The sequence below is a fragment of the Panicum hallii genome, chromosome 5, assembly GCF_002211085.1.
Source record: "Panicum hallii strain FIL2 chromosome 5, PHallii_v3.1, whole genome shotgun sequence".
In the NCBI taxonomy this organism is placed as follows: domain Eukaryota; kingdom Viridiplantae; phylum Streptophyta; class Magnoliopsida; order Poales; family Poaceae; genus Panicum; species Panicum hallii.
This window is the reverse complement of record NC_038046.1, coordinates 54153357-54180124: the sequence shown is the minus strand read 5'-3', so window position 1 is coordinate 54180124 and position 26768 is coordinate 54153357. Positions and strand designations below refer to the sequence as shown.

Sequence of the window (26768 nt, the reverse complement as noted above, 5' to 3'; positions counted from 1 at the left end):
ACGACACGGCCTGTGACGACAAAGAGACCTTTCGGCTCCCATGCGGGTCCGGGACGGCCACGTACGTACGCCGACGGAGGTAAATAGCCTCGTGCCGAAATGCGCACTGTTCAACGCCGCGATGTGGAAAGGCTGGCGTTTTCGTTAGCCAGAAGAAGACCGGGCCGTCAGAGGCCAGTCAGAACGAGGAGAGGATGGGAAGAACGGAAAAAACAAAGATGAACTCTCCTCTTCCTCTCCTCCGGTGGTGTCCAAATCCCAGCCGGGATGCCGTCGCCTCCCGGAAACAAAGCCCACTGGGCCGCGCACTACCTCGGAGCGAAGTGGCCCTTTGCCGCCGTTGACAGTAACGCACTAGCGAGCAAAAGGGAAGTAGCAACGGGGCAGTGCAAATCGACATGCACTAGCTAGCTTAGCAGCTGGAACAGCCACGAGTCAGCGACACTGGCAAACAGGCACATAGCAGGAGGACAATCGGAGGTTGACATGCACTAGACAGATAGATCAGTGGGAAGGTTTTGGTGTGCGTGGCGGGCTAACTATGTTACATAGCCGGAAGTGGCAAAGACTTGTTTAGAAGTTTAGGATGGAATGGGATTACTTGAGGCATCCGTACTTTATATGAAGACAGATTTGGCACGATGAATATGAGCTAATGACCGCATGCATAGCACATGCCAAAACATATGTATTCCTAATTTTCTCCGTAGGGAGGCCCCCCAGGCCGCCACTCAAATTCCAGAGCCTATCTAGTCAGAATTTTTTAAAAAAAGAGTTAAAAAAATTAAATTCGAAAAAGAGGTGTCGATTTAAAAAATTTCCAAAAATGGGTACCTCCCGTCCGATCAACGGGCGAGAGGCGTGGGGCCGGACACCTCCCGCCCATCCAACGGCGGGAGGTGAATCTTCGCGAATAAGAAACTTTTCTTATTTGCGAAGATGCCCCTCTCGCGGCAGCAAAGGCATCCCGCCCGCCCAACGGGCGGGATGTGCCCTTTTTCTTATTTTTTGTTCGAATTTATATTTTATAAACTATTTAAAATTTGTACTTTTTTCAAATACAAGATTTATTCACCATACTCTTTTGTATACATATAAAATTTTAGTTCAATTTACGAAGAAGATTACGGTATTTAAAACTCGTACAAAAATGGTTAAGCGATAACATTTTGCAACGTAGAATCCAAATATTACGATAGTACGATACATCAAGCCATTAAAAATAAAATAGTATGATAAAAAAATAGTTTAAATATACAGAGTCCACCGAATCAGGAGTATCTACTCCGCCTGTCCCGGTTCTCGCGCTCTCTTGGTCCTCCCCCCTAGTCCTAGGCCGTCGGTATACGTGCCCCTTCGAGTACGGGAGTGCATCTGGAGCACGGTGAGATCGATGGGCTAGCTGTGTACACGTGGGCGGACGTATGAGATGAAATGGAGGCCCTCACGTCGTCTCTGCTGCAACACGTCAGTGCACGTAACGCTCGCGTCAAGTTGTCATGAATCTGACGAAAGCTCTCTTTGTACCGTGCCTCCGGTACACGTACTCCACGGTCAAACAACGTGATCTGAGATGCAGCTTCGACCTCCGCGCAGTGGATCAGATCGATCTGCATGAGTAATGGGAAGCAGAGTAATATTGTTATCGATTTTTAAAAAAAAAAATTATATGTATACAAAAGAGTATGACGAATAAATCTTGTATTTGAAAAAAGTATAAATTTTAAATAGTTTGTAAAATATAATTTCGAACAAAAAAAATAAGAAAAAGAGCACATCCCGCCCGTTGGGCGGGCGGGATGCCTTTGCCGCCGCGGGAAGTTTCTTATTCGCGAAGAGGCACCTCCCGCCCGTTGGATGGGCGGGAGGTGTCTGGCCCCACGCCTTCCGCCCGTTGATTGGGCGGGAGGTGCCCCTTTTTGGAAATTTTCCAACTCGGCACCTCTTTTTTGAATTTAATTTTTTAATCCTTTTTTAAAAAATTTCTATCTAGTCATATGGTGTATCACTACGACTTTTTTAAAAAAAAAGGACTGAAAAAAATCGAAAAAGGGGTGCCGGGTGGGAAAAATTGGAAAAATAGGTACCTCCCGCCCGTTGATCGGGCGGGAGGAGTGGGGCCGGGGACCTCCCGCCCATCCAGCGGGCGGGAGGTTCCAAAAATATTTTCAGGCCCCTCCTAAGGGCCTCTTCGCGAATAAGAAAAGTTTCTTATTCGCGAAGAGGTCCCTGAGGCAGGCATCCCGCCCGGCCAGTGGGCGGGAGGCACCCCGTATTTCGCTAAATCCCCATTTCATTGGCAGGGTTGCCCATAGATACCGTTTACGGATAGAGGGGAAGGGCCGTACCCTTCAACAAGGGGATAGCCATTAGATAATTTGGAAAGGATTGAAGGTTCGTCCGAGGCTTCGACCGTCGCTACAAAGATTCTTATGAGGCATGCTTCTGACGGGCTGCCACGCGACGAATGAAGACAGAGAATTGCGTAGATAGGAGGAGGAAACGAACCAACCTGGGGCCCCAAACAAACAAAAGGGAATGAGAGAAATGATCGATGCGGTGTAGCCTGTGCGGAGTACATTATCTTTCTTTCTAGAAAAATATATGGAATCCGCGATCCTATCCGGCCAGTAGGCGGGAAGTGCCCCTGTTTATTTTTTTTATTTTTTGTTGGAATTTATATTTTACAATCTATTTGAAATTCAGACTTTTTTCAAATACAATATTTTTTCACCATACTCTTTTGTATACATATAAAATTTGAATTCAATTTTACGAAGAAGATTACTGTATCTAAAACTCGTATGAAGATGGTTAAACGATAACGTTTTGCAACGTAGAATCCAAATATTACGATAGTACGATACATCAACCAATTAAAAAGAAAATAGTATCATACAAAAACGGTTTAAATATAAAAAGTCCACCGAATCTGGAGTACCTACCCCGCCTGTCCCGGACCTCGCGCTCTCTTCGTCCTCCCCCCCCCCTCCCGCCCTAGTCCTAGCCCATCGGCGTATGTGGTCCTCCGAGTACGTAAATTCATCTGGAGCATGGTGAGGATGAGGCGGAGGAGGTGCAGGCATGAACGGGTCATCCTGGGACTGTGCACCTGGAGCATCATACGTCTGGGAGGGACCAATGATGTCAGGCCCGGCGCCGCCGCCCACCAACTCTGACCAAGTGGCGGAGCCGCCCTCCCAGTCGTCCCAGTCCGGCACACCGAATGGACCACCGTATACAGAAGCTCCCATCGACCATGCATGCTGAGTATAGCCCTGAGAGTACGGTGCAGCTGGCGTCGAACCCGACGGGAGAGACGTTCTTGGAGCATATGCGCCAAAAGTCTGAGGCTCCATTCTTGCAGGAGGAGGTCCCATTGCCGTCGAGTGCATGACTATAAAAACAAATGAAATTAGTCGTGTATATCAAAGGTGATCGAAATGGCAATTATAAAGTACTTACAGCTTAAACTAGTGGCAATACCGCTGGACGCTGCGTGCAGTGCTGCAGAGGTCGACAGGCCAGCTGTGTACACGTGGGCGGACGCATGAGATGAACTGGAGGCCCCCACGTCGTCTCTGCCGCGACACGTCAGTACACGTAACGCTCGCGTCAAGTTATCTTGAATCTTACACAAGCTGTCTTTGTACTGTGCCTCCGGTACACGTAGTCCACGTTCAAGCAACGTGATCTGAGATGTAGCTTCGACCTCCGCGAAATTGATCAGACTGATCTGCATACGTAATGGAAAATAGAGTAATATTGTTATCGATCTTTTATAAAAAAGATTTAATAATTCAAGTTGCGAAAGACGTACCGCGCCACGCTACGCCTGATCACGGTACGAGGGATACGTGTCCGAGATGGTCGGCTGGTGCTGATGCTCGGCGTCATCAATACATGAAAGAGTGACGTACGGACGTGCGAGGGAGGTACCAGCGGAGGTATGCGCCGTAAGACGCCTCCGTGTGTGGCTGCGGCTCATCCCACACATCGTCACGTGCATCTAGCCACCCTCCTACGTACTCCTGCAGCTTGACCACCCAGTTGACCTCGTTGGCATGATATCCCCTGCGCGAATATCTGTTGCAAACATTTGAAAGACAACATTATTTTATGATAATGATTCTATAATTAATACAAAACGAGTTATCACAAACTTACTCGTGTATGTTGCGCGGCACGGCCTGGAACGCTCGAGGTAGGAGAGGAAAGTGTTGTCGTCGCCCGAACTGCCTCATCACTCGCTCGGCGCAGTACGGCTCTACGATAATATCGAACACTAGGTTCGCCTTTGTGAGCCAGTACGCCTCGTCACGCGTGCAGAGGGAGGACAACCCATGCGGCGCACGTGTCTGGACAGCCGCAGCGGTGTACGGGGTCCAGATGACATCCTGTGGCCGCATCCGATCAAATTCGGACACGAACTGCGGGTATGCTTTTCGGACCTGCCGATGTGCCCAGCTCATCTGCAAGATTACATAACTGCATCGGTACTTTGCATATACAGAAACGTACAACAGTAAATTAAAGAGCTTACCCGTCGATCGGTCCAAAGCGAACCCATCGTGGGGCTATCCTCTGCCACATCCCATACATCTCAGGCGGATAAGGCTCCTCGCTGATTAGGGGGCGTGCTATGGCGAATCGCTCGTACGACCATAGCTGCAGCAGAAATGGGTAGCCTGTAATGACGGCAGTCCTCTCCGTCTTCAAACAGGCCTGGCAAAGGCCTCGGTACGTGGCAGCAAGCACTGCCGATCCCTAGCTCCACCCAGGTACCTGGTACGGCTCCGCATCCGCAATCACGCGCGCGTACTGCATGAGAATCTTGTCCACATAATTGCCGCTAGAGTTGCAGAAAAGAGTCCAGCCGAACAACCACAACAGATATGCCTGCAGGCATCGCGACACCTCGTACTGCCCAGCCAGAGGGTGGAGATCCTGAGCCAGAAATATATTTGTTCAATGCTTAGAGGTAGTCACATATGATTCAATTAAATTAATTAAAAAATAATTGTACGTACCCTAAATTGTATTACCCAACTCTTGGCGGGGCCGGGCGCGTCAGGTACGTTCACAAAAAGTGGCGGGTTCACTGCAGCAAACTGCTCCTGAAGCTCCGCCCTCCAGGTAGGTGGCACGGCAACCGGGCCAACAGCTTCACCCGCAATGGGAAGCCCGAGCAGGTACGACACGTGCTGCAACGTGGGGGCCATCTCCCCGCACGGCAAGTGGAACGTGTGCGTCTCCGAACGCCACCTGTCCGCCAACACCGCAAGTAGAGAGCGGTCCAGCTGCATCCGCTTCTTGGCGCCACCGTCTTGGCCGTCGCCGGGCTGAAGCATACGTGCGAGTGGCAGCAAACCAGCCTCACGTAACCTGTATATTTTGCATTGTGGTTACAATTGTCGTACAAGCTATACATTAGTTGCGTAAAAAAATACAAAGTATCACCTGTCAAGCCAGCGGTCGTCCAGATGCAACAACTCCTTTGCTACACGAGGGCGCAACTCGTGAAGCTCCTGCCCCTCCACCGCTGCCAGGTACGACCTGTGCCGTTCGTCGGTGTTCGCGTCAAGGAGCTCCGGTGTCTGCGTCATATCTGCATGAAAAATATAAGTACCGTAAGATATATTCCTACAAATAATTGAAAATACTAAAAACTATTCAAAATATAACTACCCAAAGAAATATTTCTAACAACTATTGAAAATACTAAAAACTCCTTAAAATATAACTACCCTAAGAAATATTCCTAAAAACTATTAAAAATACTAAAAACTATGCAAAATATAACTACCCTAAGAAATATATCTAAAAACTATTGAATTACTAAAAACTATTCAAAATATAACTACCCTAAGAAATATTCCTAAAAACTATTGAAAATACTAAAAACTATTCAAAACACAACTACCCTAAGAAATATATATAAAACTATTAAAATTACTAAAAACTATTCAAAATATAACTAGCCTAAGAACTATATCTAAAAACTATTAAAAATACTAAAAACTATTTATAATAGAACTACCCTAACAAATATTTCTAAAAGCTATTGAAAATACTGAAAACTATTCAAAATATAACTACCCTAAGAAATATATCTGAAAACTATTAAAATTATAAAAACTATTCAAAATATAACTACCCTAAGAAATATATCTAAAAACTATTGAAAATACTAAAAACTATTTAAAATAGAACTAACCTAACAAATATTTCTAAAAACTATTGAAAATACTGAAAACTATTCTACGTATAACTACCCTAACAAATATTCGTAAAAATAATTGATAATTATACGACTATAACGAGAATATACCTCCAAACCGACGTATGGACAGGGGTTCGCCGCTTCCTCTCCTCTCCTCTCTTCCTTTCCTCTCTTTCTTTTTTGTTGATTTTTGCTGAATATTATGAGAATTAGGGGTGGGTGGGGGGCTTAAATAGTGGGGGGGTGACGTCCCGCCCGTTGGGAGGGCGGGATACCCCTCGGGAGACCTCCCGCCCGTTGGACGGGCGGGATGCCGCGTAAGGGACCTCTTCGCGAATAAGAAAAGTTTTCTTTCGCGAAGAGGCCCCTCCCGGGGGCCTGAGAAAAATTTTTCGACACCCCGCCCGTTAGATGGGCGGGATGTCGCCTCCCGCTTGTTGATGGGGCGGGAGGCACCTATTTTTCGAATTGTTCCAAACCAGCACCTCTTTTTCGAATTTAATTTTTTAATCCTTTTTTAAAAAAAAACTCGTATCACTACTAGGGGTCCTCCAGTCTCCACTCAGCCCAACAAGGCCGAACGGATGGCAAGGCACGAGCCCGTTAAGGCATGGCCCGTTTAAGCTGGACCAGGCATGGCAGGGATAAGTTAGTGGGCCGCCAGGTCATGCTAGCCCGGCCGCCTGCATTCCACGGCTTGGGCTTCCACATGCCTCTACATCCCATTTCTTCTTCTCAAAAAATACTTCCCATTTCTGACCCGGCCGCCTCCTTTCTCCGGAGAACCAGTAACCCATAACGTCGCCATGTTTTCGCCATCGCCCGCCTGCCCTGAAGGCTGCCGAGATTTCAGGCCGGCCCCCGGGCAATAGGAGTGGAAGTTTACGTCAGAGTTGCTTGGGGGCATCTACCTTGCTACATATTTTAAACTTCGTTTGGATCCATTGATCCTGCTAGTATCAGAATTCAGAAGACTCCTATACTTAAATTAGTCTGTCACGTGATACTCCAATCCGATGCTGCTGCAAGACTTCTATTCTGGCCCGTTGTATCGTATGCCACTTCAATTCCACGCAGCACCAGATCCTTCGACTGGCGATTCGAGAATAATTTTTTTAACGAGCACATCGAAAATTTATTTTAAACTCTGTATTTTAACATAGCCTGTTGCGTGGTGCCTCTGCCAGTGCGCTCGAGGACGCGAGGAGCAATGGAGGGCGGTGGGAAGGTGGCGTACAGCTACGGCGGCGGCGGCCACCACCACGACACCAAGCTGCTCAAGAGCTTCAGCAGCGTGGAGAAGTTCGGGCTCGGCCTCTTCGCCGGCCTCCTCATCGTCGCCTGCGCCTACTTCTCCACCGCCAAATTCGACGCCGTCCACATCGCCATGAGCAAGCAACCCAGTAAGCCGCAAGCATGCAACAATCTGTTCGAGAGAGCGCCATCAGTCACTCTCCTGCATTTGCCTCTTGCTCGCTTGGCTAACTGTTCGAATCTCTCTCATTTCTGTGTTTGCGCACGCAGTAAGCTCCTCGGCCAAGAATGCTGTCGGGTTTAGCTCGCCGGTCAACGCTGGGGATAGTTCGAAGCAGCCACTAGGTGAGGCACCTTCAAGCTTGTCGAGAGTTGCTAAGTAGCTAGCCGGTGACATCGACTTCAGTAACGATTCAGCGACCTGTTTGTTCTTCCTCGCTTCGGTTCAGATTTGGGCGAGCAAGAGCAAGGTGCATTGTCGAAGGAGGGGAGCAAGGATGCCGGCGGCGGCATTTCCAATTCTGGCGTTGCTGTTGCCTCTGCGGCGCCACCGGATCCCGGCGCGGAGGGCAGCAATGATGAGGCACCTGAGAAGGATGATGACCCGAGCGCCGTTGCTGTTCTTCCTCCCCTGTCATCGGATTCCGCGGACACCACGCAAGAATCAGGTCAGCAAGCAGCCATCTGATTCTGAACTAACTACCCTAAAGCAGGATTTTGTAGGATGATTGCGAGTTTGTTCTTGCTTTTCTGTCCAGGTGTTCTTGAAGATCAGGAGCTCCAGGTGCAGAACGCTGTAGCGGAAGCTGCTAATCCACCCGAGAACAATGATGGTGCCAGCAGCAGCACTAATGGCAGCTCCTCCTCCGTAATTCCATTCCCATCTGATCCTGCTGAAATCCCTGCTCCTGCCCCCGCTCCGGCAATCGAGGCACCTGCTGACCAGATTCCAGAAATCGAGGCCCTTCCTCCTTCCACTCCAGAAATTGAGGCCTCTCCAGTCCAACTGATTCCACCTACTCCAGAGGTCAAGCAAGATTGGGAGGCGCCGGCGCGGGAATGGAAGCCGCTGTGCGACGTCACGTCGAACCACCGCATCGACTGGTGCGAGCTCGACGGCGACGTCCGCGTGCTCGGTGCCAACGCCAGCGTCACCCTGGTGGCGCCGCCCGGCGCGGACGGCCGCACCTTCCGCGAGGAGTCGTGGCGCGTCAAGCCGTACCCGCGCAAGGCCGACCCGAACGCCATGCGCAACGTCCGCGTGGTGACGGTGCGGTCGGTGCCCGCCGCCGGCGCGCCAGCCTGCACGGACCGGCACGACGTGCCGGCGCTGGTGTTCTCGGACCGCGGGTACACGGGCAACTACTTCCACGCGTACACGGACGTGGTCCTGCCGCTGTTCCTGACGGCGCGGCAGTACGGCGGCGAGGTGCTGCTGCTGGTGACCGACCTCCAGGCGTGGTGGGTGGGCAAGTACGCGCCCGTGTTCCGGAGCCTCTCCAACTACGAGCCGGTGGACCTGGGCCGCGACCCGCGGGTGCACTGCTTCCGCCGCGTTCAGGTGGGGCTCACCAGCCACGACGACTTCAGCATCGACCCGCGCCGCGCGCCCAACGGCTACTCCATGCTCGACTTCACCGCGTTCCTGCGCGCCGCCTACGGGCTCCCCCGCGACGCCGTCCCCGTCGCGCCGCAGCCGGGGCAGGGGCAGGGGCGGCGGCCGCGGCTCCTGGTGATCGCGCGCGCGCGCAACCGGCGGTTCCTGAACGTGGAGGAGATCGCGCGCGGCGCGCGGAGGGTGGGGTTCGAGGTGGTGGTGTCGGAGGGCGGGCACGAGGTGGCGCCGTTCGCGGAGCTGGCCAACAGCTGCGACGCCGTGGTGGGCGTGCACGGCGCGGGGCTGACCAACATGGTGTTCCTGCCGAGGGGCGCGGTGGTGATCCAGGTCATCCCGCTGGGCCCGCTCGAGTTCGTGGCGAGCTACTTCCGGGGCCCGTCCAGGGACATGGGGCTCCGGTACCTGGAGTACCGGGTCGCGCCGGAGGAGAGCACGCTGGTGGACAGGTACCCGCGCGACCACCCCGTGATCGCCGACCCTGGGAGCATCAAGGCCAAGGACTGGGCGTCCTTCATGGGGGTCTACCTCTTCGAGCAGGACGTCCGCCTCGACATGAAGCGGTTCCGCCCGGTGCTCAAGAAGGCGCTCTCGCGCCTTAGAGCCAAGCCCAAGAATAACTAAGCATCAACTAGGAGTATTATTTCTCGTCATCACATTGTAATTTTAGTACCTCTAGACACATTTTCAAGGACAGTAAAAAAAACTACTTCCATATAGAGGCGTGCACGCGATCAGAATGGCGTGTACTTGATGATGTATAACTAGCAGTACTGCAGTACATTTTGTTTACCATCTCTGCCATCTTGTCACTACTACAGTACTTTGCTGATATATAAGCTAGAGTCAACTTCCTACGTGCTAAATATTCTGCGGTGCTAGTGAGTGAGAGAAGCTAGCGTCTCATCGCATCGAATATTTAGATATCAATAAGAAGTATTAAATGTAGATTAATTACAAAACATATTACATAAATGGAGGTTAATTCACGAGATAAATCCATTAAACCTAATTAGTTTATGATTTGATAATGCTATGCTAATTAAACTTAATGAATTCGTCTCGTGAATTAGTCTCCATTTATACAAATAATTTTAAATTTAACTCATATCTAGTTCTTCTAATTAGCATGCAAATATCCGATATGACCTGACTCTCTGGGTCAAGCAGCCCCTTTATATATGTACACGTCTCGTCATCTCGGGAGTAGAAGATGGTGCCGACAAATTAAGGTCAGTTTTTTTTTCATTGCAGCTGCGAAGGTGCATGTGCGGTGCATGGGGCAGCGCGAGCTCTGAAGCAGCTAGCAGGGGCACGTTGACTGGGACTCTAGAAGCAGAATCTCGTGCGCCCAAGGTCGCACGGGATCGCCTAGATTAATCGAGGAGCTGCAGATGGCATCGCAGAGGCTCCTCGCAACTATTGTTAGCTCCATAATTACCCTACGAGGAGAATCTCCAAGGAGTTATCCATCCTCTTTAGGGCCTGCTTGGTTGCAACCTCAAATTGCTCAAAAAAGGTTGGTGACGACCAATCGATGCAAATGCAGGACCAAAACTTTTGCAGGAAGTGCATGTTTAGATCATATTCATGTGGAAATTTGATTTCGCAAAAAAAAATGGATGGGTGAGTGGGTGGGCGGGGATGCAAACGTGTTCAAGGTTTGTCCATGACACGTGGACCCCACATATAGTTAGCATTCTACAATGTTAAACTAAAACATAATCATGTATCTATACAGGTCTTGTCAAAGTCAAAGGGATGTTACGGTTTACCTTTAACCAACCCACCAAGTATTACATCTGGCCAACCGATGACTGCCACATTGCCTAGAAAATCCACGGCAGGGTGAACTCTCCTTCTCCAGTGCCGGCCTGGCGGGTTGAACTCATTTCCTCGCCCATATAGCACCTAGCCAAATATTCAAAATACTCATGGCCTGGCACGACAAATCTTCTTGCCATGACCAAAGAATTCTAGCGATGCTAGCTACAGTTTCCTTTGGCCTCATACCGAGTACCAATGTAATACCATCCGAACCCTCTTGTTCTAAGCTCCTACCAAGTGCCTGGTAAGTGGTAACTAAGAGGAACTGTATAAAAGTTCAGGTTCAGTAGTAGAATGGACTTGCTTGGCACATCCATGCCTCTGCATGTGAACATTTGTTTCCAATGATCCACATGTTCCAGAACTGGAAATTGGACAGCTCGCACAATTGAACTCTGAACAAGAAGGCAGCCAAATGGTTGATACTAATCATCATTTTTATTACTTTCTAGTGCATCAATGTGGAGTGCACTGTAAGACATTTTTACACTAAGTTATCAATCAAGATATGAAAGGGACCAGTTTATTCTTTCATCGGCCTGTAGCCCTATACATTAGTATATGAAACCTTTTGCTAACTAATCATTTCATTTCACGTATATTTCGTAGCTGGGAACTCTTCCCTACAATTACAGTGTGGTCCACTTACGACACCCCTAAACTCTCCTTCCCTAGGTGATCAAAGATCGACGCACCAGTTAGTTGAAGGATCTGCTGTTTACCCCAGCCCTGTACAGCTTCATGGACTCAAGGCCACAGGTAGAGAGCTTAACCTCAGTGTATGCAGGGACGAAGAAAACATCACCTTCCTTTGCCTTTCCCCCATCAGATAGAGAATCAGCCTGGAGCTCACCTACCCCGGTCATGACGAGAAAGATAGATGGGCTTGGCACCGGGGATATGATAACCAGTTCACCTGGAGGTACCAAGCAGGAATCGACCTCAAACTCATCAAATGGAGGGGTGTAGCGCCTTACGTGTGGCTGCACAGGAACACCTCGCAAGATTTCCGGGAAGCCCTGCATGAAGTAGGCTCAGTGATGACACCCACAGATTATAAAATTAAAGAAGCAAATCACAAAATCATGAAAGTAGCTTGGAAGAGCAGATTATCAGCTAGTTTTTCTTCTGACTTGACACACTAGCATACTCACTAGATTTATTTACTTGATTCAAAACAAGATACTTGACATTTCACTGTTTCCATGAATGTGTCTAGTTAAAAACTATGATTCTCTAAAAAATTATATATTTTTAACACTAAAAAAGAATGTGAACCGGGTGAACTTAGGTACTAACTTAAATGTTCAACATCATAAGAAAATTGACCCGTGGATAACACTTTACCAGTGGATATGGATACTACTTTGACCCATTTGCTCAGCGAAGGTCACTGGCAGTATGGTAAACATGGCAGATATGCTTGCCAGATAAAGAATTCCTAAACCTTAAGAATGGAACAAGTAAAATATAAAGGAAGCATTATATACATGACACAATAAATAACAGTGACACTCACCTGTTTGTAAGTTAGCATTGAGCAGAGAGTTTGCACATCTCTGTATTTAGGAGTCAAACCAGCACGGACAACATTGTCTGAAGTGGCCATACATTCAATGCATTCCCCAGAGAGGTATGCATGCGGTTCATTTGCGCCAATGTAAAGTGCTTCACCAGGACTAAGTTTGACATAGTTAAAGAAAAGTGCTGCTAGAACACCAACATCCTCTTGATATTGTCTCTCCAGGGACAAAACCAGCTGTTCTTTATCTGTTAAGGTCCTAATCTGAATAGAGAAAGAAACCATGAATCAAGACCGAATCAAAGGTTTCTCCATTGCTGCAAATGGTGCATTGGTGAATACTGAATACTGATGCGACATATGTGTACTTTGCCTGTCTGTCTAGTTGCTTATCAGTTATCACCATTTGGATCTTTTTCAACTACACCAAATTGTGTTGGGCATAGTATATTTGAATTGTTGCAAATACCAACCCATACTTACGAAAAACGACAGCTTACCCACTATACATTCAATTTAGTGCATGTTTGTTGAGATTTAACACCTACTTCCAAAATTTTGGGTTCCAACTATAATTAGTGCACTAAAGAAAAGTTAGGTGGTCATATAAATTTCAAAAGCATATGTGGTCACACGAAAAAATAGGGAACACTGGTGCAAATTTTTCTTATTGTATAACAGAGAAACATGTTGAAATAAATATCATCCAAATCATGTAATAACAACAAAAGGGAACGGCATGATGTAAATAAAAATGGAACCTGGGGTGGTTTTTAGCATGACCAAATTTCTAGTTTCCATATGTTAGTAGTAAATGCTTGCAGTTTCCAATGGTTCCATGTCCCAAATGCAATATGTCCAACATTTTAATAGTAAATGCTTGCAGTTTCCAATGGTTCCTTGTCCCAAATGCAATATATTGTATACCCAACATTAGAGGCCTTGTGATCAACGATGACAACTTGTCAGTTATGCTAAGCATGTGTTTTTTTCGTTAGATCCAATGCCATGGTTACATGTTAACATTTCTTTTTTTTTCAAGGAAACATAATGTTAACATCTGTCATAAATATTGCAATGTGTCTGAAACAACATGATATTTAGCTTTGCAGGCTACATGTGGCCTTGTAATCTCTGTTCAACTTTAACATTATCTCATCTTTACATTAAACCTATACTACATACGTTTGGCACTTGCAGAATCTGTAAGCTGAAAGTTCACACCTACAGTGTAGAGCTCAAGTTGAGGAGAGGAAAAAAAGATCAGTTCATTTTCATTGGGTGATGGGAAATCTGTAACTCTGAACTCATTTGAGACGATAGCACTTCCACTCCTGACAGTATTGCTGCAACAATCCATAGGCAACATTTCCTTTTCACGCCAAAAAGGAAGTCATCATTTTCCAAGGAAAAGAATTTCACTTTACCAGTTTGTTCTCAAGTAAATATCAACATTTCAACAACTAACGACCAAAAAATATTTCTAGTTAATATTCTTCTAACTTTGCACATAGGAGCACTGGGTTCATGAAGGGTGTGCAACTCTCAAACCGCGGAGCATATATAGTAAAATACCATAGATTTTGAAAAACGTGCCAATTCGTAAAAAAGCATACCTCGAAATTATGAGGAAAAAACTCCATCATACGATATACATCCACACACAAGTCGAAGTTCAAACTCATTTTAGTTTAATTCATATGAAAATGGCAAATTTCAGGTGCATATGTAATAGATGGCATGTTTTGTCATGTAGAACATATCAACAAGAAATTTGTGCATATGCACTAAATGACAAAAATTGTCATCTACATAAGCACAAATTTTGTCATGTAGTGCATATGCACATGAAATTTGCCGTTGTCAAATGAATTAAAATAGATGAGTCTGAACTTCACTTTTGCGTAGATGTATATCACAATCTCAGGTATAGATGCAAGTTTTTCTCAAATGATAGGTGTATCAAGTTTCAGCTTTTTTTAAGCTTTTAGGTATGCTTTTTGATGAATTTCCACCAGTTTCAAAGTCCATGGTGTTTTCACCAGATATGCTCCCCTCAAAGGCTCAAACCCTGTTCCAATGCTAGTGTGGAACCACCTCGGCTGTCCAATTAACATGTAGAATGGTTACCATCTGCTTGATCACAAGTCGCAGCTAGCCACCAAATGTAGTTCCTTTCCACGGATTAGATATATCATGGTACAGCATCTATGGGAGCATTTGAAAAATGGGAAAGCATTGGAGCAACCAAACGCACAAATAATTTAAGGGCTCGTATATTTTGTTTTTGTTTTTACTATTTCGCCATCTGTATGGTTTGATAGCTCTAGAGCGGCATAGAAACGAAGGCGCTGGACCGGTAGACTCAAAATCTCCTGAACAACTTTTTGATCATTTAAAAAAAAAGAGTACCTGAAGACCTTTTCATGGCACATGAATCAAGAAATAGTAAATGCATCATAAACGAAGAACCAGAATATGATAAAATATGATAAAATATATGGAAGTTACTATAACTGATGTCACAGAAAACTGTAGAAGCTCACAGCAATTTAGGTCAAGAAAAATTTTCACCTTGCTCTCAATATTCAGGCGACTGATCAGTTTCGAAATTGCTTCAGAAACCATGTCTTTACTTGCTGTCATTAGCTTAGCAAAAGCTGATTGCAAAATGGATCTTACTTCACTGCCCCCATCATACTCCTTCATACTCATCAGCTTGCCAGCATCTTCATGCCCAACTAGCCCTTCAACTTCAGGTACAGTCCTCAGGATATCCTTGAGCTCCTTCATTGTATAAAGAGTGTGTTGATTTATATGCAAGGATTTGTGCTTTCCAGACTAAAATATTAAACAAAATAGAAAAAGTTTCCTTTTAAAATACATCAGATAAAATTGAAAGGACGGAGGATAAAATGATTTCTCTGTGGCGAATTGGCTGTGCTCCAGCAGCTGACTCTTTTCCAGCTATCATCAAGTGAATACCATTCAGTATTTATCCAAATAAATCCATTCAAACTGGACTAGGAAACCAGATGTCCACAACCTGACGACAAGATAAATTTCCTTTTGCAAACAAGAAAAAAACACAGGACTCCTATAAAACCAAAGATTATGCTGACAACACGATTCTAATCTCTTAAAGAACCCTACCTTACTATACAATTTAAAATTTATGCAAATGGTCTACAGCCCTACACTGAAATGTTAAAGATAGTTTGCCCCAGGGCTGGTTGCTTTCAACAAAGCATACATGTTTTCTCTAAGTGATGAGAGAGAGTGAATGAATATATGCACAAACGACCAGTTGACCAAATCAAGGGATGACAATGGTCAGCACTGGAAAAAATATGACAAAAAAAAAACTCGGCTTGCGAGGGGCAGCCCCCCCCCCCCCCCGAGCATTAAAGTAAGAAGATGGTCTTCTCATGCAGACCAAGAAAATCCCCGAACCCCTACCCCACCCTTACACAGGGGACCGTATAGCCCGAACTGATTCCCCATGTGAGAGGGGTCGATACCAGGCCGATCCACTTCCATGTGCTTTGGCGTGTAGGCAGGCGAGGGGATTTTTTTAACCCCAGCCTGAAATTCGCTCCCACTAGGAGTCGAACTCAGGACCTGAGGAGTGCTACTGAGGCCACCTAACCAACCCGGCTAGGCACCCGTTCACGCAAAAATATGACATTGAATTTAAAAGGTGGTATAGTTAATCTCGGTCCCAAGCCCGCGATGAGAAAATGTGGAGGGTTGTGTTAGGTTTGGCGAACCAGCGTAAAAAAATCAGCCACTCTAATGGAAATGAAACCCATAAGAAATTCGTTGGGGCGTAACCCTCTTAGCGACGCGCTACATCGGAACCCGGGTGTGGTGTTAAATAGGCAAGGGCCGGGTCGTCTTCCCCTTAGGGGCGCGTCGTATCGTGATCCGGGTACGATGATAAGTGAGCAAGGGTCGGGTCGTCGCAGCCTCTGTGGCGCGCTACATCTGCGCCCGGGTGTAGTGAAAAATGAGCAAGGGTCTTCGCATTTCTCTCGACGGGTGCGAAGGGTAAGGAAGCTAGCCGAGCCAACTAGGATTCGTCTAGGTAGTTGGAACGTAGGGTCTCTAACAGGTAAGTTAAGAGAGCTAGTCGATGTAGCAATTAGGAGGCGTGTAAATATTCTATGCGTGCAGGAGACTAAATGGAAGGGCCAGAAGGCGAAGGAAGTGGAGGGTTCTGGCTTCAAGCTTTGGTACACGGGGACAACCTCGGGTAGGAATGGTGTAGGCATCTTGATCGATAAGAGCCTTAAGGATGGAGTTGTAGATGTTAGGAGGCAAGGCGACCGGATTATCCTAGTGCGGTTGGTTATTGGAGATTTGGCTCTGAATGTGATCAGTGCCTATGCCCCTCAGGTAGGTCTTAGTGAGAGCTCCAAGAGTCAGTTCTGGGAAGACCTTGATAGCATGGTTAGTACCGTGCCTATCAGTGAGAAGCTCTTCATAGGAGGAGACCTCAATGGCCATGTGGGTGCGACTAATGTAGGATATGAGCGAGTACACGGGGGTTTCGGGTATGGTAGTAGGAACGAAGGGGGGGAGGATGTTTTGAATTTTGCGTTGGCCTACGACCTGCTGTTAGCGAATACCCTCTTTAGAAAGAGGGAGTCCCATCTAGTGACCTTCCATAGTGGACAATACTCGAGCCAAATCGATTTTATCCTTGCTAGGAGAGAGGATAGACGTGCCTGCTTAGATTGTAAGGTGATACCTGGGGAGTGTGTTGTCCCCCAACACAAGCTTGTGGTGGCGGATTTTCGTTTTCGGGTACGTGCCCACCGGGACAAACGTGCCAAGATTGCGAGAACGAAGTGGTGGAAGCTTAGAGGGAAAGAGGCTCAGACGTTTAAGGAGAGGATGCTAGGCGAGGGGCCTTGGGAAGAAGGAGCAGATGTAGATGATATGTGGCTAAAGATGGCGACATGTGTTCGGAAGGTGGCCTCAGAAGTGTTTGGTGTGAGTAGGGGAGGCAAGCAGGAAGTGAAAGAGACTTGGTGGTGGAATGACGAGGTGCAAAGGGCTATTAAGGAGAAGAAGGAGTGTTTCAAACGCCTTCACCTCGACAAGAGCGCAACCAACATCGAGGGATATAGATTAGCGAAAAGGTCTGCAAAGCGAGCTGTAAGTGTAGCGAAAGGTCAGGCTTTTGATGACCTGTATCAACGGCTAGGTACGAAGGAAGGAGAGAAGGACATTTATAGGATAGCTAGGACCCGCGAGAGGAAGACAAGGGACATAAACCAAATCAAATGCATCAAGGATGGGACAGGTCGACTTCTGGTGAAGGATGAGGAGATCAAGGACAGATGGCGAGAATACTTCGACAAGTTGTTTAATGGGGAACATGAGGGTCCTACCTTCGAGTTGGACGACTCATTTGATGATACCAACAGACGCTTTGTGAGGAGGATTCAGGAGGCAGAGATCGGGGAGGCTTTGAAGAGAATGAAGGGAGGTAAAGCGATGGGTCCCGATGGCATCCCCATTGAGGTGTGGAGATGCCTGGGCGAGAGGGCGGTAGTATGGTTAACTAAGCTTTTTAACCTAATTTTCCAGTCAAACAAGATGCCGGAGGAATGGAGGAGAAGTATATTAGTACCGATCTTCAAGAATAAGGGAGATGTTCAAAGTTGTACTAACTACCGGGGGATTAAGCTGATGAGCCATACGATGAAACTTTGGGAGAGGGTTATCGAGCATCGCCTAAGAGGATTGACAAGGGTGACCCAAAACCAGTTTGGGTTCATGCCTGGGAGGTCGACCATGGAGGCGATTTTCTTAGTACGACAGTTGATGGAGAGATATAGAGAGGAGAAGAAGGACTTACACATGGTCTTTATTGACCTAGAGAAGGCGTATGATAAAGTACCGAGAGACGTCATGTGGTGGGCCTTGGAAAAACACAAAGTTCCAACTAAGTATATTACCCTCATCAAGGATATGTACAAGGATGCGATGACTTGTGTTCGAACATGCGATGGCGATACCAGTGACTTTCCAATTAAAATAGGACTACATCAGGGGTCAGCATTGAGCCCTTATCTATTTGCTTTGGTGATGGATGAGGTCACAAGGGACATACAGGGTGATATCCCTTGGTGTATGCTCTTTGCTGATGATGTGGTGCTAGTTGATGAGAGTAGGGTAGGGGTTAATATGAAGTTAGAGCTGTGGAGACACACGTTAGAGTCGAGGGGGTTCAGACTGAGTAGGACCAAGACCGAGTATATGATGTGCGACTTTAGCCCGACTAGGCATGAGGATGGGGACGTTAGCCTCGAAGGTCAAGTGGTGGCCAAGAAGGATACTTTCCGGTATCTAGGATCAATGCTTCAGAAAGATGGAGACATTGATGAAGATGTTAGACATAGAATTTCAGCCGGGTGGTTGAAGTGGCGGCAGGCTTCGGGCATCCTCTGTGACAAGAAGGTGCCACAGAGGCTAAAAGGTAAGTTCTATAGGACGGCGATTCGCCCAGCGATGCTATATGGTGCTGAATGTTGGCCTACAAAAAGGCGACATGTCCAGCAACTGAGTGTAGCAGAGATGCGTATGCTGCGCTGGTTCTGCGGGCATACAAGAAGAGATAGAATCCGGAACGATGAGATTCGAGATAGGGTCGGGGTGGCACCTATCGATGAGAAGTTGATTCAACATCGGTTGAGATGGTTTGGACATGTACAACGGAGGCCTCCTGAGGCGCCGGTGCGTAATGGAGTTCTAAAGCGGGGCGATAATGTAAAGAGAGGTAGAGGTAGACCTAGACTAACTTGGGACGAGACGGTTAAGAGAGACCTTAAGGAGTGGAATATCGCTAAGGAATTAGCTATGGATAGGAGCGCTTGGAGATTAGCAATTAATGTACCTGAACCGTGACCTTTGTTACTTTTTGTTTAACCCCTAACCCTTCCTTTGGCTTGTGTACTTTTTGTGTTTCTTATTCTTGTTTTCTGTGGGTTTCATCTCTAGCCTACCCCAACTTGCTTGGGACAAAAGGCTAAGTTGTTGTTGTTGTTGTTGTATAGTTAATCTCGGTTTTGGTTATATCCAAGCAGGCAAACACTACCATAGGTGATGCGTACAAGTGCATTTATGATTTATCACTTGAAAGAACATTCAATATTTTTTCCATATACAAAGTTGCTCTTTCCTTTCCAATATTTTTCCCCTTTAGCTATGACATGCCCAAGTATAACATAAAATGTGATTCTGAAAGCATGTAAGAGAGTTGTCCTGCAGAATATGTCATGAGGGTTATGTGGGACAATCCTAGGAAGTTAGCTCCTCTTTGATCTACTTTCTCAACTTGAGAAACCAGTGGACATTCTTTTTTTTCCCTAGAAAAGTCAACCCACAGAATTATTATTACAAACACTGTCTGTTTTCTTTTCTAAGTAGGAAACCCCACAAAATTTCTTATGCCCACTACTCCCAGCTTAGGGTATCAAAGTATTTGTTACACCTGCACATCAAGAACAGTGCTTCACATTATTTGCTATGACCATTGATTATACGTAACCACAACAACATCCAGCTAATTTATCCGAGACCTTCCAATGATAGGACTTTCTTCATCTTAGATGGTTAGGCCTTAGCTGCCACCCAAACATCAAACTGACAGAAGGAAAGCATCTTTGATTGCAACAGATCAAAACCAAGTCTACGTGAGTTGTATGCTTTTAGAATAGTAATCTGATACCACATTTGAAGAAGCAAACGTGCACTTCCCATTGGGTATTGACATGTGCATTTGAACTTACTAGTCGATAGTTCAAACTTCACAAACGGTTGGCTGACAAGACGAATAAAAAAAAACTCGGCAAGGGAAAGCAGGAAAAATAGTAAACAGCGGTTGAGAGTAAACAATTCAAGTTCTAGAGACGTACCTCAATGCTCGCAAAGCCGCAAAGCACCCGGAACTCGGTGATGGCGATGGCCATCTCCGGCTTGTGGTTGTCGTCCTTGTAGGTGGAAGGCCGCAGCGCGTGCAGCACCTCGGCGAGCTTCTTGTCCGGGTGCGCCTGGATCGAGAGCGCCTTGGCCACCGACAGCACCTGCGACCACAAACGCGTCGCCGGGTCAACCAGCGTTCCAGGCAGCAGAAGCACGGAACGTGAAACAAGCGAGAGCACGGAAGCATCGGTTGACCGGTACTACCTTGAAGAGGAATGGGAGGTCGCCTCCCCACCGCGCGGCGACGGCGGGGCCGAGCGCGTCGGGGTTCCGCGCGAGCCAGTCCCCGAGGAGCTCGCCGTCGTCGAGGAACGTGGAGGGGCCCGAGGGGTGCGTGCCCATCCAGAGCTCGGCGTAGGGGCGGGCCGGGTCGGGGTCCTGGGCGGCGAGGCGCGCGACGAGGGAGGCGTCCCCCCGCCGGCCCCACTCGTAGTGCTGCACCGCGCTGCGCAGCCGCCGCAGCAGCCTCCGCCGCGGCTGCGGCGGCGGGGGAGACGGCTCCACGTCGCGCCGCGGGGAGGCGGCGGCCGCCGCCGGCTCGGGCTCGGGCTCCGGCGGAGGAGGCGGAGGCGGGTCCTCCATTGGGACGGAGATTCGGGAGCTGGGCGGGTTGGGGACGGTTGGAGGGAGGGAGCGGGGGCGTTTGGATTTTAAAGGGGAGGGAAGAGGAGGGAGGCCGCTGCTGGGCGGCGGCCGAAGGGAGAAGACGACTCGCCTCGCCCGATGCGGCGTGGCAACTGAATTGACCGCGTCGGTTTTCCTCCAACCCGGGGCGAGTGCTGCGTTGGCCGTGCATGATGGGCCGGGGGTGGGGACGGCTTGCCTTCTTCTCTTTATCGCTTTTTCCCGGTCTGCCTTTAGTCTATTTAAAATGCTTGTAACTGTAATTACGGGAATTTGTTTTTCTCTCCGTGGTCTGCCAACGTAAGGACAGGTATGGGAATGTTTAAATTTCCGCCATTCTTATTGTGAATGTCACCTCTTTTACAAGAAATCATATTTATGAAAGTTCCAAGCATATTTACTGCTGGAGAGGAATAAATTTGTTGCTTCTGCAATTGCAATGAAACGATCCAACGTCTATTTCATATTGTCATTTTACAAGGGTTTTATATTCGGTTTTTTGCTGAGTCAGCTGGGGATGTGGGGTCTAATAATTGATTTGCAGATGATGATGATGGGGGCTTATGCATATGATGGAATTAATGGGCCTAATATATTAAAAAAAAAGATGGCTTATGGTGGTTTTCTTTCCCTTCTCAATCAAGAGTGCATGCGAAATCCAAATAGGACAGGGGTGCTACGTGAAGATTGGCACGAGAGAAGAGGAAGGGCCCACCGATAACAAGAAGGAAACCGCTGCCGCCACCGTCCGAGGATCAACGCCATCAACAGGAGGGCACCACGGAGCGGAGCGGAGCCGAAACCGGCCGGCCTGCCTCCCGCCGTACGACGCCCCCGTCACACCGGAGACAGCGAGAGCGAGACGAAACGGACTGTTACGTCCTCGTATCAGCTCTGCCGACGCCACATACATACCAACGGCCGATACGCGCCAACCACCAGCAGCGCTAGCCGCCAGCACAGCGCCGGAACCACCGCCGGCCCCGGCACCCGGCACGTGGTTCGCGTTCCCGCGGCCGTGGCGCCGGCGCGCCGGCGCTTCCTCCCTCCCGAGCGCCCACCGACACGGCCGGAGCCGGAGGGCCGGCCTCGCTTCCCCGGGCAAGGCAAGCAGAAGCTGCTGAGCAGCCTGAGCTGGGCCGTCGTTCCCGGCCGCAGACACGTCGCAGGTACCCATGCCGCCCGGCTTTTCCCGATCGGGAGCTGCAGCCCATGAACAGTGTCCTGTCGAGCAAATGATATCATGTGGCGACGATGCAGTCGTTAAACAAGGACCCGCTGGCACGCGAGATCAATCGCTTTCAGTGCTCGCTAGCGGGCAGGCAGCAGGTAGCATGGGCGACTGTACAAGTACAAGCAGTGCTACTGTATTCTCGTAAATTTAGCAGTAGAGCTAGCTGCTTCGACGATTTTTGTGCAAATCTCAAATTCTGCGTCCGAGAGTTCAAGCTCTGCCAAGTTGAAGCATTCCCACAGGCTTTTTAGTGTCAGCCGCGTACTCCTCCTGTGATCCCAGATTTGGGGCTTTGAACAGCTGGCGACCCGTGCGAGCGTAGAACGGTACAAGCCGTTGACGTTCTGGACTGCTGAAATCTCTACGCAACGCGGGAGGACGAGCGTTTCTTCAGAGTTGGTTAAAGGGGACAGGGGCCCCTAGCAGCTTTCTCGGCTGCACTCTGCCTGTTTCGGACTCGGACGATCCAAACTGTCATGTTAGCGCACGGACTACGTTTGCTTACTGAAACTACTAATACAGACCGCCACAGACAGTATTATCTGATCCGGAAACAATGGGAATACATGCTCAGATAGTTCAGCCGAACGCGTTGGCTCCGGTTGTTGCGATATGGTGTGGTCAGTTTCCATCTCTGTTTCTTAGAATTGCTTAAGATCCAAGCCACCGTATACTACTGGAAATGATCGGAAAAAGGATGTTCAAATTCAGGTGGATGCCGTCTGTGCTGGCATGTGCCGCCGCATCCTTTCACCATCATCATCGCCAAAAAAAATGGATCACCTGCCGTGGTACTTCAGAGATTTATCATCATCTACCACGACCGGCGAGATGATCGCCACCTGAATGAATACTCAAAGTACAAGATTGCCATGGTTTGCTGTTCCCCTTTTTCTTTCTCAGGCCAGCAAAATCGCTATTTGACTGATCTCGTCTCGTATTTCACACGAACTGTATGACTGCAACAGTTTGGGATGTACTGTACCGCACAACAGAACGCATGCTGCTGTCCGTGTTCTACTACGGACAGAGAAGTCCACTGCTCTTAAAGAAACTAGTGATGTCCACTGCTCATGTCCATGTTTGGGCTTCACCTTTCAGACTCCCACCCATGCCTGATGCCTGTGACCACTTGAGCTTTTATTTGTTCTGGCAGCGGATGCCATGCGAGCCCCGGGCTTACCGCACATGTCACCTTTCGTTTTCGACCCTTGATATTTTCCGTCGCAGCCGAGAGAGGAAAGTGGGTCAGGAAATGCTCCTGTAGATATGCACCACCGACGTCGGTAGACTCCTTGTAGTCCTGTCCGTGAGCCTTCTTCGCGGTGAACCTTCAGAGCTCACTCAGACGAAGAGATAGAAATCCTCTCACTTTTTATTTCAAAAAGAAAAAAAGAAACCCTCTCACTTTCGGAACTGCATTCGACAAAGGGATTCGTTCATATCGCGTAGCATTTTTCCCCCCACTTTGATTCGTTCGTATCACCTGCTGTGTAGATACAAGATGCTGTGTGCTGTTGTTAACGAACAGTGGCGCGATCAACCGCTTTCAGAAAACGAAGCCTGAAGCCAGAGTGCCGTTGATCCGCGTGCAAGGTCAGAAAAGCCAACTGCTGCTAGCTGACAGGTTGACAGTGATCGTGCTGATGGATTACAAGATAGTACTACGCACAGTACAGACGAGACTTGGATCACAAGGCAATCCCGGGCGTAAGACCGTGTGTACCTGTACGACGAAGGGGAGGACAGGTCGCACGAAACGCTGCGAGATCTCTGAAATACCCGCACGCAAAGGCACGGTGGCTGCTCACCCAAGTGATTGTGACCGAACAAAAGCAAGCAGGAGACCGTTTCAGGCCCTATTCGGCTTTCTTCAAAACCGGATGGAATGGGGTGGAACGAGGGGGATTGAATCCTAAAACCTTGTTTGGTTATATATGGATTTATTCCGAGTCAAGAATGATGGTATAATAAAAAAATTTATGATAGGTAGAGATAGGGATTGATTCATACCTCTCAACTTATGGATTGATTCTCAGCCTCTTGTTGTACTTATTATAAATCTATTTTGTTGCAATTAGTTCCTAATTTGGAATAAATCCCAATCTCTTATTATATCTTTCGTTCTCGTTCTGCAATAAGAATAAATCCATAGATAACCGAACAAAGCCCAAACAAGATTCAATCCCCCTCATTCCAGCCGGTTTTAAAAAAAAAACCGAACAGGCCCTTATATGGATCCAAGATCAATTGGAAACACTCTCCGTTTCTGTGGCCTAGGTGGACGATGGTTCAATAATTCATTCAAAGTTCATGCTGTTCGAAGCAATCAGTCGACTGATCGTGCCTTCTTTCATTGACTGGACGCAAATCTTTTACTACGGGAGCATTCAGGTTTGCTTTGACTTTTTTCAAAACATAATATAAATACAGATGGTTGTACGCATAATATGATGCAAGACGATACATCTTATTTAATAAGAAAAAATACAAATGTGGACGTTCATATGCTCACATCAATGAGTAACACATGCCCTACTTATATAAACGCCATTGAGAGAATGTCACCAGATCTTGAGATTGGTAGTAATCAATGTTCGCCTACACGGCCGTGTAGAACGAGTAAACAGCGTGTAAACGCTACTCGCCAGCTGGACACACAGTTTAGATAAAAACGGTGATTACACGAGCAGACCGTTTAAACGGTCAAACTCGGTCGTACACGGCCTACACGGTTGAAACGGCACGGTCGCAAAATGGTTTTGCACGGCGAGTTGAACGATTACAACGACGTTTAGGCAATGGAGAAGCTCAAAATTGATGGGCGGGGGATGAAATTTTGGGCTGCCTGGTTGCCACCCTTGCCTGCCAATTAGACTTTGCTCGCCCAGATTCACCACCAGCCGCCGCACTCTCCATTCTCCATCATCATTCTCAGATCCGCCCCATATACTCCCTAATCCATCCTCAAATCGGCACCAAAATGCTCTCTAGCTGGACCACGCCGGTCGCCTATGCAGTGCGGGCCGCGCACGAGGGGCTGCAGCGGCAGGCACAACACCTGGGAGCCGACCACCCCATCAATCCTCACTATCTCCAGCCACCAGATCGAGCTCCAACCTCCAACGGGCAGCAAGCAAGGACGCAGGCACACAGCAAATCAGTAGCACGCTACGAGTTCCAGCAATTAAAGTAATACCCCCATCCTCCCTTTTTTCTCCTCTGTAGTATGCCTGCTCTTGAATGTCTTCTCTTTTATCAGAATGTTTGATATGCTCTAGTCATATTTTGTCTGGTAAAAGTAAACAATAAAGATTAGAGATTACAATTAGAGAACAAGAGATGCTAGTAACATTTGTTCTGATCTATTAATGGTTTGTCTTCAAAATGCTATGTTCTGTAACTAGCTTGAGATATGCACTTGTGGTAGCTATAGGTTGAGCTAGCAAATAGCCTGTCAATTGATCATCGATTCATGTATATTGTATAGAAAATTAAACATTCATAACTTTGTTTTATAGCTGTGCTAATTGGCAATTGCAAATGAATTATACAATACCTTGTGCTCTCTCTACTAATTCTTAATTTTTTTTATTGCTGCCTAACTCAATTATATTATTGTGTTAGCTATGATGGAGGATGTCACCAGCTGCATCAACTCCTTCCCCAGCACTAGGATAAGCTTTAAGAGAAATTTCTGTAACATTGGGTGGGAGTATGGAGTGCTTATGGATCCAAACAATTTAAATGTAATTAAGTGCAAGCTGTGTGATTTTGTTGTGAAGGCAGGAATATATAGACTGAAGCAATATGTCAAGGGCATGTTTGCATAAAAGTGATTGAAAAATTAGCTTGCACAATACGGCTGCTTGTAGTTATGAACATTTGGCATGGTTGCGGCTTCTTAAAAAACAACTCCGATTTCGGCTCCTCTGATGGAGTGGTTTTTTTGTTAGAGTTGAAACTATTTTGAAAAATATTTGACAAAATGGCTCTTCGATTCCGGCTTTGCCTTCACCGAGGTGGAAGCCGTTCATGAAACTGGTAGAGCCACGATTCGTGGTTTCAGCTCTACAGTGAAAGCTATTTCTAGATTTATGGGCAGCTTTATATATGGATCTGGAGCTGTTGTAAAATCAGGACTTCAAGCGAAGCCAGTTTTGAAGGTGTTTTTGAAGCCCTGCGAAAAGACCCTAAACCTAACCCGAGAAACTGATTACGTCCCTAGGGACCGGCTGACGGTTTTCTCTCATCTGCAAGAAAATTTTTAGGGAATTTAATCGTTTGTAACTCGTGGGCCTGCCCTCAATAACTTTTGCAGCCCAGGTAGAGAAAGTAGTACTGGGCCAGAAATTTTCTTGATGCCATTGGTTGGGCCCATTTCGTAGTCAAGAGAGGGCCATGGTTACGAGAACTTCGTAGAAAAACTCTGGCTCCAGGAAAAGAAAAGAGAGGAGAAGAATGCTGTTGCAAC

General features: G+C 47.5%; 2 protein-coding genes across 2 annotated transcripts; one reads left to right on the top strand and one right to left on the bottom strand.

The window, feature by feature from the left end:
• The first annotated feature begins 7405 nt into the window (after window positions 1-7405).
• On the top strand, window positions 7406-9849 carry LOC112893688. The gene is made up of 4 exons (XM_025961146.1): window positions 7406-7626; window positions 7748-7822; window positions 7927-8145; window positions 8236-9849. Exons 1-4 carry the CDS (start codon window positions 7434-7436, stop codon window positions 9714-9716), a joined length of 1968 nt encoding a protein of 655 aa, XP_025816931.1. The 5' UTR covers window positions 7406-7433; the 3' UTR covers window positions 9717-9849.
• A 1489-nt stretch (window positions 9850-11338) lies between these two features.
• Window positions 11339-21144, bottom strand: LOC112893689 (mannose-6-phosphate isomerase 1-like). Its single transcript, XM_025961147.1, has 5 exons — window positions 20641-21144; window positions 20370-20537; window positions 15016-15228; window positions 12439-12705; window positions 11339-11938 (listed from the first exon to the last, which is right to left on the bottom strand). The coding sequence occupies exons 1-5, from the start codon at window positions 21016-21018 to the stop codon at window positions 11618-11620; spliced, it is 1347 nt and encodes a 448-aa protein (XP_025816932.1). The 5' UTR covers window positions 21019-21144; the 3' UTR covers window positions 11339-11617.
• Window positions 21145-26768: the final 5624 nt, after the last annotated feature.

Bases quoted from the DNA above. Each gene is read 5' to 3' on its own strand.
- LOC112893688 (XM_025961146.1), top strand. From the start codon at position 7,434: ATGGAGGGCGGTGGGAAGGTGGCGTACAGCTACGGCGGCGGCGGCCAC. The intron at 7,627-7,747 runs GTAAGCCGCAAG...TTGCGCACGCAG, and splicing joins CGCCATGAGCAAGCAACCCA to TAAGCTCCTCGGCCAAGAAT. The intron at 7,823-7,926 runs GTGAGGCACCTT...GCTTCGGTTCAG, and splicing joins TAGTTCGAAGCAGCCACTAG to ATTTGGGCGAGCAAGAGCAA.
- LOC112893689 (XM_025961147.1), bottom strand. From the start codon at position 21,018: ATGGAGGACCCGCCTCCGCCTCCTCCGCCGGAGCCCGAGCCCGAGCCG. The intron at 15,229-20,369 runs GTACGTCTCTAG...TATACAATGAAG, and splicing joins GCGGCTTTGCGAGCATTGAG to GAGCTCAAGGATATCCTGAG. The intron at 11,939-12,438 runs GTGAGTGTCACT...TACTTCATGCAG, and splicing joins CAATGCTAACTTACAAACAG to GGCTTCCCGGAAATCTTGCG.